This window comes from Chroicocephalus ridibundus, chromosome 3, assembly GCF_963924245.1.
Source record: "Chroicocephalus ridibundus chromosome 3, bChrRid1.1, whole genome shotgun sequence".
In the NCBI taxonomy this organism is placed as follows: domain Eukaryota; kingdom Metazoa; phylum Chordata; class Aves; order Charadriiformes; family Laridae; genus Chroicocephalus; species Chroicocephalus ridibundus.
The window spans coordinates 28,822,494-28,834,667 of NC_086286.1; the positions used below are offsets into that span (position 1 = coordinate 28,822,494).

At 45.9% G+C, this 12,174-nt stretch overlaps 1 protein-coding gene across 1 annotated transcript in view; it reads left to right on the top strand.

Moving 5' to 3' along the window:
- The first annotated feature begins 7,498 nt into the window (after positions 1–7,498).
- EML4 (EMAP like 4) overlaps positions 7,499–12,174 on the top strand; it is a 163,551-nt gene continuing 158,875 nt past the window's right edge. The window contains exon 1 of the mRNA XM_063328567.1: positions 7,499–7,859. Within this exon, the coding sequence (XP_063184637.1) occupies positions 7,835–7,859 (25 nt within the window). The 5' untranslated portion in view covers positions 7,499–7,834. The remainder of the gene's footprint in view (positions 7,860–12,174) is intronic.

A 12,174-nucleotide genomic window follows, 5' to 3' on the forward strand; every position in this document is an offset into this window, starting at 1 on the left:
GGGGACCCACATCCCGGAATCATGGTGCAAGACACGTTTGGAGCTTCATCTCCAAGTCTTTACGGATGTGGTCCAAAGAAAGATCAACGGTCATGCCCATCGCATTATCTACCTATGTGAATTTGATGGCCCTCTGAAAGCAGGAGATACTAAACTGAGATATATGTTTCGATGAGCATTAAGAAACCAAGATTAGAATTTTTATTTTCGTGATTGATAGTGATGCTCCTGATATTATTCATTCAGCAGAGATGCAATCAGCTATCTTATTAGACTTTGCAAGTGATACACCATTTCCGTAGGATCCATCCTGCAAATGCAGTAATGGTGTGTGTCCAAGAACCTGGCAGAAGTCTCCTTCCTAGATCTAAATTTTCTCACAGAGCAGTAAAGTAAATGTCTGTTACTGTAGACGTGGAAGATGCCTAAAAGCTCAGTTGTGCGCTACTGGTATGCAGAGGGCAGGCTTGCCCTTAATCCAAGTTATCTATATATAGATATTATTGCAGGATTAATATTTTTTAATCAGAATAGAGTTTCTTCCCACTTTAATTCAGTTTAGCCTATGCTGACCTGGTTTTGGTCTCCATTCTCCGGCCTATGGTCTTACATTAACATCCTTGTTGGTGTTCCCAGTCTGTAAAAGAGAGGATGATCGCTGTGCTCACTGAATTCGGGTTCTAACTCTATCCTTTCTAAAAGAAAACATTGCACACCTGCCCTGCGAGCTAATAACCAGGCAATAGGATGGTTGTCACAGCTTAAAAATGTAGAAATGGAAACGGGAAAGAATCCCAAACTCCCAGAGGGGGAAAGGCCAAACATAAGAGAGAAATTTATTGCTGAGTATGGCATAGCTGAAAGACAATAAAAGATTCCTTAAACTGGGCATAACAACAGGACAAAAGAAAAACAAAACCTCCTAAACCATGTCTGTTCCTTTTTACTGTGGGGGTCGGCTGCAGACTGCCAGCCTGTTTTAAAATCAACACTTCACAGCAAGAAACTATACAGTAATGTATCACTTCTCTGCAGGCACTTCCTTCCACTGACAAATGGTTCAAGCGAAGTAATAGCTTAAACAGAATCGCACAGAGGGGTGAACGGCATTGATGAAGAAGGATCTATATGAGTGTATTTATTTACAGATACATACACAGGCACACAGGCACACAGGCTATTGTGTGGACCAGCTTCTTATCGTGGATAATGATCTGTACAAAATGCAAAGCTACAGGAGACGTTTTAACAGTCAGGGGAAAAAAAAATATAAATTCCACATGTAATGCTAATTTATTCTATCCCCAAGGGGGAATCCCCATAAGCTTCTCAGTCTAAAAATCAGCTCCTCTTCCAGCAGTTTTAACACTTACTAGCTAGCACCCCAAGTTAACATTGATGTGTTAGCTTTACCCTTTCCTATTTTTTCTAAGTAGGGAGAGCAGAAAAGGGATTGCTCCAAAGCTCGCAGTGCTCCCGAGTACAAGCTGAAGCACATTTTTTCCGGAGGCAGAGAATAAACTGCACCCTAATGTAAATGGCTGATACAAAGCCAATGCACCAATTTATGCTTCAGCTAAATCCTTAACTTAGCACTTATGTAAGACATTAGACTTTTATAGGGTTTGGACCAAGGTATGAATTTCATGAGGAGCTCACTAATTTGAGAAAACAACTGAGTGTGCTCTTTGGTATGACAAACCAGACCACTTATCCATTAGGGAGAGATGAAGGAAGATAAGATTCTATTTTTCCAGCTTTGTGAAATGTTTCTCAGATTTCCTCATTTAATACAAGCGCGATATCAACAAAGTTTCTGAGTCAGATTTTTTTAACCTGCTCTCTAGTTAAAACACTAAGCCTTTCCCCTCATGAGAAAAATAATTAAATAAATGTGCACAGAGAGTTTCAACTATCTCTGCTCAAATTCTGCCAATTTTCAAATGCTTAGGAATCACGCTGAATCTGTTCATTCCCCACCAGGGCTGGTGAACGAATTAGCACTAAAGCTCTGCTATTTTTCTCTTACTTGGTAGTCCCATTTCTAGGAGACTGCCATTTTCTAAACACATTAATGCAGTGATGTGAAATTTAGTTTAAGCTAACAAGGTTTTGCAGGTTCTACACTTGAACCAAAATATGCATTTAATGAGGACCCCAGGAAATTACGCAGTTCTTGCCAAACTTTCATTAATGGCTTGGAATTGCAGTTTTGGGATAATCAATAAAAAGCAGCAAACTGTAAGCTTGATTTTTCAGGAAGTGTATGCTCAGTGCTTGCTCAAAATAAAACCACCTCTATTGAGTCTTCATTATGGAGGCCCTCACAAATCATTAGTATCCTTAAAATCTTTTTTTTTTCCTGACTGTCAGTAATTTATATTAATCATATTAAATGAAGACACTTCTGAACATTTGGGAATGACTTTGCAAACTGTGATCAAAATCTATTTCCAATAAACTGGAAAACTAAATGTGCAGAAGTTAATTGAAGATCAGCTATACATAGCCGCAAAAGTCAACCCTGACTCTTTATGAGTTTTTTTCATGTTAATCAAGAACAAAGTAGTACCATTACAGAAATAAGACTGTGATCCATCCTACTACAAAAAGTCCACCTAACGAGAGTTTAGACACTTGAAACGTTCTGGCAAACTTTGATATTTTTGCTTGGGAAGACAATTTCTGTTCCTACGTTATGTGAAAATGAAGGAAGACCAAGAGACACTTAGGTATGCCTTAACCTGAGACCTCTAGGAATAATTTACAAAACCTGAGAAGCAGTACACAGCAATATCAAGAAGATTGACCTCTAACATGTATTATACAGTAGCAGCTAGGCATCTTTATCAAAATTAATGACAGACACAGCATTTAAAAAATTCAGACCCATTTTGAAAACCCTATGTCATATTTTAGTTGAACACATAATTAAAAGCTTTAATTGAAGCTCTCTAGTTCTCCTCAAGTCCCTGGTAAGGCTCCTAGTGCCTTCCAGCCCATTCAGACTTACAGGTGCTGGTTCATGCCCTTGGGTAATTTAGAGGGACTGAACCTTAGGCTGCTTCAGCGGGGAGGCAAAATCCCAGCCCAGAGAGAAGAAGTTCATAGACTCTGTGTTGGAGGCAAGAGGAGTACCTTCTATAAATCAGGAAGGAGTAATTTAATCTACCTCTAGGTCAGGCATCAAAATTTTTCCCTTACATCAGTGACCCCTGGGAACTTATAACTGGAGCCTCACTTGGGAGGATTAACAATAGCTCATGCCTTATGGCAAACCAATAAAGTTGTTCCTCTTCAAAACAAAGCACCATAAAGAACCGCAGATACCTGCAAAGGAACATCTCAAACGAGCACCACCACAGCACCAGGAGTGACCCTACCCTGATTACACCACCAGCTGTGGGGCACAGCTGGTTACAAATAGCACCACCTCTTCCCCCCCCATTCCCAGATTTGCCGGTGAGAGCAGGGGAAAGGCAGGACCAGACCTGTGGGGCTGGGGCTCCCAGGCTGCTCCTTGCCACGCATCCAGGCTCTTGCTGCTCACCCTGAAGAGGTGCACCAGAAAAACTGCAGGAGGGAGAAGATTTCTTTCAGATGTTCCCATTTCGGTCCAGGAAACTAGACACCATTGTAAGTAACAGGAGATGAGTACTGTGGGAAGCACATTCCTCTTTCTAACGGGGAAGATGAAGTGGCTCAGAGGTTCAGGCTCCCAACTTCACGTACAAGAATCTCAACAATTTTATTTTCAGTTGTTAATCATTTTTATGTTTCCTCCGTGGAAAAATGCTTAAATATAATTTATATTCAAGACACCAAAAAGTTATAAACAATTCCCAGGCTCAAGGTTGCCAAACTATGTCAATTAAAAAAAAAAAACACAAAACAACAAACAAACAAAGGTATTCTTACAAGAAGTACTGCTGAAAAACCTGCAGTCTGAGGAAAATGCACCAGAGAAATGAAACAATGGGGGAAAAATAGCCTATTTCCTTCAAGGGCTGGGTAAAAATCTCTGGAATGTGTGTAGCCTCCACTGCGTATTTCAGGGCAACCTCTTTCTATGGTTCACATTTTCTTCAGCTTCTTTCTAGTAAGAAGGAGCCTCCATGTGTATGTCCAGGTCCTCAGCTGGGGTACGTCAGCTTTGTTGGGTGAAGTCTGTAAGACCAAACTGATTTACAGCAGCTGAGGCACTGGCTCATTGCTCACCAGCTACCCTGAGCAGCATGCTGTGGGCTTTGCCCTGCCCCAGCACTGGTCCAGTCATGGACCATCAGTGGGACTTGCACAGGGTCAGGCTGCGCTGCGGAGGGAGGGAAGGCTGCAGACAAGGAAGAAATTCTTTACTGTGAGGGTGGTGAGACACTGGAACAGGCTGCCCAGAGAAGTTGTGGCTGCCCCATCCCTGGAAGTGTTCAAGGCCAGGCTGGATGGGGCTTTGAGCAGCCTGGTCTAGTGGGAGGTGTCCCTGCCCATGGCAGGGGGGTTGGAACTGGACGATCTTTAAGGTCCCTTCCAACCCAAACCATTCTATGATTCTATGACAAGGATTGCATTTCCTGAAACTGTTGAGTCTGTTGAACTGATGTAAAATTCCTGCCCTGTGGTATTGCGGTTGTTTTTCTCTATTCACCATCTATATGTGCAATAAAGCACTGGCTGTTTAGCTGATTTGAAAGTTGAGGTGGGGTATTCTATGTTTACTCCAACCCTGAATAATGTAATCTTTCTTCAGCATCAAAACATAAACTAAAAGGAGACAATCACTGAGTTTGTTAAAACTTTGTAACAGCTCTTTGGTTCATGTTTTTGAATCGTTGCCAGCTAAGGAACAGAAGTTACACCCCTTAAAGCACTATACAACTCCCCCTTCCCCCAAGTTAAGCACCAGGTACTATACCAGAGGTAAGAAATCACCTTGTCCTTAGGGTTTGCACCTGGAACAGTCATACTGTTTATCAGTCTACAGGCTATATTAAGTAATTTGCCAGTACCTGTCTGAAACCTACATAAACAAAAGTATTTTTTGCTTTAATTGTAAGTTATTCTGCCCAAGAGCCAAGTAGAATTGTTGAAGGGGATAAACACACACCTGTAGATGTATTTACTGCAGACTTTTTTGCTAAAACTCTGCTTGTATATTGGCTATACCACAATTACATCTGTTGTCTACACCATAAATACAACCAATAAATAAATAAGCACTCCAGTCAAAACCCCACCTAAATTTAGGTAGTATTCAGAACCTGGCTTAGAGTGAAGAAGTTAACATAAGAATTTAGAAGCTGGAGTTTGCCGTGTTTTGTTAAGTTCTGCATAGTGTTTGCTCTTCAGAAATTCCCAATTAACGAGTCACACAGAGGTAAACTTCCTTGCTTTCTCAATTCCTTAGTTTTGTGCAGTTCCTTAACTCTGCAGTGATACAGCTTTATTTTTAAAATGTTGGAACCGAAGTTTGGGGGTTCCACAGTACTCGAGTACCATACTCACCTTGGGTTTAAGATAAGATTATGGAGAATGAGCTTTCTTTGCAGCTCTTAAACTTTTTATGTACTTTTGTGCAAGCACTGCAGGACCCAGATTATCAAAGGTATTAATTCATGCTCCCAGATGATTTCAGTAGGAATTGCACACCTAGATAAGGATCCATGCTGTTGTCTTCACCTTTGTGCCTCAGTTTCCAGTCTATAAAATAGAGGCAACGCTTCTTTATTTACAAACCTCGGGATGTTTGCAACAACTCACTCCCTGGTGTCTCTGAAGGATGGTCGGGCTGAGAGCTGAAGAAGGCAGCTGGGCATGCTCTTGGTTTGGTTGGGGTTTTTTTTTTTGGTTTAACAAAATACTGAAGCACACCAGTCCCACCTGAAGACTTTCCTCCGAGGCAGAGCCTTATGTAAAGGGCCCCTTTTCTGAAGAAAACTGTCCACAGGCTCTGAATTCCCTGGACACACTTTTCCTAGCTAGAGGAGATTTCTTTCTCCATACCCCTAATGCTTTAAGCACGTTGAAAATGTGGCCTGCCGCAGGTAATAAATGGGGGGTGGGGAGACGCGACTGGAGCTCTAGTGCCTTGTTCTTGCTTTTGTTCATAGAACAAAGCATTTTTGAGGGACTTTTTGCTGGAGTGACTGCAGCACTCTTTTGCCATGGCTGAACGACCACGGTAGTATGGTTCGTAGAGCTGTTCTACAGCAACAGACCCCCTGAGCAGGTAGGAAGTCTAATACCTGCTAGTAATTAAGACCAGAAAGAATAAGAACCAAGAAACTGAGTGGCTAACGATGTCCCATTTATAGCTGATCAACTGAAAGGCATCTCTTATGACGAGACTACAGGATGTATGAAGGCGGATTATTTATGTAGTTTGCAGGCAGCCACACTCCAATTCACTGCGGTGGCAGCTGCTCAGTAAAACTTGCTGGAAAATCTGGTGGAGATTAGGTTTTGATGAAAAATGTCAACGTGTTTTCCTCTAGTAGGAGCAAGCATAAACCTCTTGCTGATCTGCAATATAAAATAAACCCAAGATAAGGACGTTTTCTGTCTAAGTGCATGGAAGGCACTGGGGAAATGTGTGGTGCTGCCACTGCAGGTCTGTGGGGCTCTCCAGTGCCAGGCTTCTCCCCAGTCCTGTTCAACAACATCTGCAGGCTGTCATTAGAGGACATGGCTGCAAGTGCCAGGGAGGTGCTCAGGAGGCAATTATCCATTTCTCTGTTAGGACTGACCGCAGCACTAGCACTTGAGCGCGTTAAAGGAAAACACTGGTAGCAAAACAGGATGTTGCAATGGGTACGGAGCTTTCCCTGACCGAGGAGAAAGCAACGCAGCGCACGACTCGAGGGTGTTGCTTGACGTACGAAAACGCTCTTGGCCAAGCGATTAGATGGTACGCGGCATGGCTGACTTGAATTTCTGGTTCTACTTTCTGTTCTCCCTCGTCACCAAGCGCAGGGCTGGAAGTTGTGGGAGACAGCTGGGAGGCTGGAAGTGGAGGGAGAGATCGCCTAGACACAGCGTTACAGCTATATATATGTGAAATGGGAGGTTCCAGGGGCTTAACATCCAGTGAGAAAAAACTTCCCTGAACTAGTTTGAACGAACGCTTTTAGATTAATCCCGGGAAATCTCTGTTTTTGTTGCTGGCATCATTACATGACATTGCCCAATTATCAAACTGCCCGACAGCGTGCGCCTCTGGAGGTAAATCGAGCTGTTAAACGGCTTATCCCGGACAAGGCGTGCTGGCGGAGACTGGGGCCTGCCCCCCACTGCTGCCCCCAGCCGAAGGCTGCGGCCCACCGCCTCCCCTCCCCGGCGCAGGCCCGGCGGGCGAGCCGCAGCCGCCGGCACTCTGCCGGGGCGGCGGGAGCCGCAGACCGGAGGCGTCTCGGGGTCCGCCCGCCGGCGGGGGCCGGGTCCGCCCGCGTCCCGCCCGCAGGGGAAGCGGCGGCTGCCAGGGCGGGCGGAGTCGGAAGCACGACAGCACGGGGCGCTGGGGCGGCGCTGGCGGCGGCGGGAGGAGCTCGGCACTTGCTGCCGTGCTGGGGTCGCGGTGCAGGGACGGAGCGGGGCAGCGCCGCCGCCGGACCCGCCGTAGCAGCAGCAGGAGGAGGAGGAGGAGCCGCCGGAGCCGCCTCCCGCCGCCGAGCGCGGGGAGCCGCCGGAGCCGCTGCCCCGGGGCGGCTCATGAGCGCCGGGCTGCGGCGCCGCCGCTCCGCCGGTGAATGAACCTGTCCCGGCCGGCGACGGCGGCTTCGCCTCGGTCTGCGGCACCGGCCTCACCCCCCCCATCACCGCACCGCACCGCACCACGCACAAAATGGACGGTTTCGCCGGGAGTTTGGGTGAGCGGCGGCGGGAAGCGTGAGGGAGAGGGCGGGACGGGACGGGACGGGGCCAGCCTTGCCGGCAGCCGCCCGCCCTGCCGCCGGGCCGGGGGCGAGCACCTGCGGCCGGTGGGGGGAGGCGGCCCCGCCGGCTGGGGCTGCGCGGAGCGCGGCGGGCGGCGGGGACCGGCCCGGGGAGGCGGGGGTGACGCGGGGCCGGGGCGGGCAAACACCGCCCGTGCGGTGGCGGGAGCGGAGGGGAGGGAGCGGAGGGAGGGGATGCCAGCGCGAAATCTGGTCAGCTTCAAACCATCTGTTGCGAGAGGCTCCGGCTGCACTTGCCTCCTTTGTTCTTCCCTCGCCGCCGGCTTGCGCTGCCCCAGAGTTAGTTGCTTGGGTTGGGGCTGTCGTTGGGGTTTTTAAATTTTTCTGGGTTTTTTTAATTTTTTTTTAAATGTTATTATTTTATTTTTCGTCCCGCCCTTTTGCTCGCTCGCACGCCTTGAAAAGTTGGCGTCGGTGGTGACGGTGGAGACAGACACGCACACCCCGCGCCTTCCCGGTGTCCGCGCATCCCTCCGTGCCCCCGCGGAGCCCTCCCGGGTCCCCCGGCGCCGGTCCCCTCCGCCCGGAGCGGTGGCGTGAGCCAAAACTATCCAAATATGCCCAGAAGAACGGACGGGCTGCGTCTTCTTCGGGTCTGATGGGGCTGCGGCAAATTGTCACACGTTTCTTTAAGGGAAAACACTTCACCCGCTTTCTGAATGACTTGGGGGACAGATTGAGTGTAGCGTGAAGTCGTCCTGATTGAAAGCGTGAGCTGGAAATGCGTCCAGATGTAAGAATTATAAAGCATGTGCGTTCCTTTTTTTTTTTTTTTTTTCTTTTTTCCTTCTTCTTTTTCCTGCAAATTATAAGGGTGACGTAGGTCTGACCGCTCGCTTCGCGGTGACATGACGTGTGGTGCCTTACCTGCGCTGCTGCTGCATCTGGTGCAGGCGTGTCGTGGTGGAGCTCACCCCATCTTTTGTGGGAGAATAACTCCGTGCCTCTGAAAATCAGAGTAATTCACTTTTACAGCCCTCCCGTGAAATCTGTAATCACAGTGAATAGTTGTCGATTTTTTTTATATATATATTTATTTTTTTTTTTTTCGGAAAAATCGACTCATTTGAACACTTCTGAGCGTGATCCTAACCTTTCAGGTTTTTGAAATGTCAACTGGGGCGTCTTGGGCACCCGTCCAAACCAAACTGGCGCACCGTAATTAAGAGTACACTTCGGTAGTTTGGCTCTTTGCCCGATACACTCGCCTTGCTCAAGTAACTTCCACGGTCATTTTGTATCTGGCGATCAGAAAGCGACCCACGGAGGAACTGTACGGGTTCCCGGTTTTCAGAGGGAAGATTGTGCCCGTGGGTGACATATGCAAATGTGCCGTCGTTAATATTTATGAACCCCTTTACCCAGTTGTGGAACTGATCACCATATCAAAGGGCACCGATATGGCTTTTAACTCATGCAGCACTGGCCCCGCTGAGGTCGATATTTAGAAATAACTGTTTTGTGTTGTAAGTGGGGGGAAAAAAAAACCCCACAATTATTTTGACATAATGAAGCATTTTTCCCGTGTGCAGGCTGCTGGTGGAGCCATGGGGCGGGCTGGCTGGGTGGCCCAGCACCTTGCCCTGGGCTGGAGCGGTGGTGGCTCCTCAGAGCATCCCACTTGCCTTATTAAGGGAGGCTCCAGCTGGACCTTTAATTTGTTTCGCTGTTTGGTCAGGAAGGCACTGTGATTTATATTAGAATTTAATGAGGATTAAGCTTAGCTCAACATTTTAAACTGTATATCATGATATTCACTGTTAGTTGGCCTTTGGTTTTGCTTTTATGGCAAGCACTGATGCACAGTGGATTTCTGGACCTGGGCTGAGGAGAGGGCATTCCCAGAATCTTTAGCTTTGAAGCATGAAACTGTATGTGACTTTCTTGTTTTCAGGTTTGAATCATGCTGCTTAGTCCTTCCCTGTATTTGTAATCACTTGTTGGTTGCTTTAGCTGCTAATGAGCATGTAGTGTTCACAAAGATGTGTGAATTGTTCTGAGATTTTTTTTTTTTTAAACATCTCTAATTAAAATTTAATGGCTTGAATTTAATTAGCTGTCCACTAAATGTCTTTTAGGAAGGCCATAAATTAATGTAATTTAGAATGAAATGTAAAAATTAATTAAAATTATTGTTGGCAAAACTGCTATCTATGTATGTGCGTGCTTAACCAGTCAAGCGAGCTTATTAAAGAGCAAGTTGTCCTTTTAATGCCTCCTGTCATTATCTGTAAGGCAAAATGTTATTACAGATTGTGCCCTCCAGCACAGGCAGAAATACCTTCTTACATGTCTCTTGCAGTTGAAAATACTTTACGCAGCTGCTTTCTTTTGGCTTCGACGTTGAAATTTTTATGAGAATAAACAGATGAAAGAAACCATTTTATATGTCATTTAGAAAATTGTTTTGGTTATTGGTTTAGTAAATGCTTATGTAGCACTCTACTTAAGAGTATACAATTGCTGCATAAAGTAAAAAAAAAATAAATCTATGTATTATGAGTTAACTTGCACAGCTGAAATGGGTATTGATTTACTCTTTTGATAAAACACTGAGCTATTTCACATTTACTGGGGCTTCAGTACCTTTTGAATATCACCAGTAGCAAAGTGGTTATCGAATCCTGTTCATTGTCTCAAGTAGGACAGTCGTACCTTACATCTGAGCATTTCCAATGCGACGGTTGTTGGAGGGCTCAATGGGTTTTGGCCATCTGCTTTTTCAGATGCATCCCTTGAAGTGAAAGAATGTGCTTCTGAATGGGAACAAGAAGTCCGGGAACTTGGACCCAGCCCTTGGGCTTCTGCCTCCCGCCCGTGCCGAGACAGGAGCACAGCATGGGTGTCTGGCTCTGGCTCTGCCAAGTTCTCTCGCGTCCTAGGGTCCTGAGCAAAACAACCCGAAGGCAGCATCTTCAGGGGAAAGAAAATGCTGTTAATACCACCAGAAAAATCAAGCAAGAGAGTTCTACCAGGAAAAAAAAAAATGCTCTTTGTGCTGCAAACTACTGCCTTGCATCTCATCCACCCTCACACCGGTGCCTGTGAGCCTGTGGTGGGCTGGTTCAGAGAAGCCTAGCGGAGAGGCTTGCAGGAGTGTAGAAGGCTGACCGTTTTGCCAACAATAATTTTAACTTTTACATATCACCATGGATTACATTCATTTATGGCCTTCCTGCTCGCCCCAACTGTTTTGGTGGGTTTCTGCCTAATTGGCTTGTTGGAGAGCAGGAGCCCGATGGGTGGTGGGAAGGAAGTGGTAGGAGCTGAGGGTAGGTGGGACGTGGTGGCACTGTGTAGTTGGCTTTGCTGTGTTGTGAAACTGCTGCAGCATGGAGGGTGATGCCTTTCTTGGGCTTAAAATGTAACTTTCTGGTGCAGCTGATGCCAGCCTCCAGCAGGAAGGTGTCTCAGAGTGCTGTCTTTAACGCGAAGCATTTGTCACTGTGTCACTTCTCTCTGGCACCTTTTAAGCCATTCATTTCTCTTTCTTACTTTTTGTAGGGTTAACTGGCTAAGGTATGAGATCTTTCTGATCCTGCTAGATTTAGGCTGATGAAGAGTAAGCCACGACCAGCTCCCTGGGGCTGGTGCGGGGTGCTATTTGGTGGACAGTTTTCCATTGCTGTTAGCTGTTGCATTGTTTTCCCTTCTGAGAAAGCTTCTGCTAATTGAGCTCTGTAACAATAACTCATTGTAAACAAAGATATGGAAGCATTCATCAGATTATGTTAAAAAATGACTACAGCCATTTCCAAGTTTGTCACCAGCGTATGATAACAACATGGTATAAAGCGTTTCAGTAGGACTCTCTCCAGCGATGAGGTCTGTGGCAGAAGAGTAACTCATAAAAATAAATAAAGTCTCAACTTCTGAGTTCTAACCATGTTTTTTGTGCAGCTGTGCCGGTTGCCCTGAAGCTTAGAAGTACTCTTTACTGAAAAATTCTCTATGACTGAAAATATTTTCACAGAGAAATTAAAAATCAGTCCTCTCTTGAAGTCTCAGGCAAGCAGAATAATTTTTTTTTTTTTTTTAAAAGAAAGAATAGTTGAGCTTATGCATTTTTTTTCCCAGAGAAACAGAAGGCAAAGGAGAGCTGTAATGACTCAGTGCAGGCCAACGTTTTACCCTGCTGCTGATGCTATTGGAGGGAGAAGTGGAGAAATAATAGGAAAGATTCACTTTTTTCATTTTATGTAGGATCTATGTATTGTTCTGTCACTGT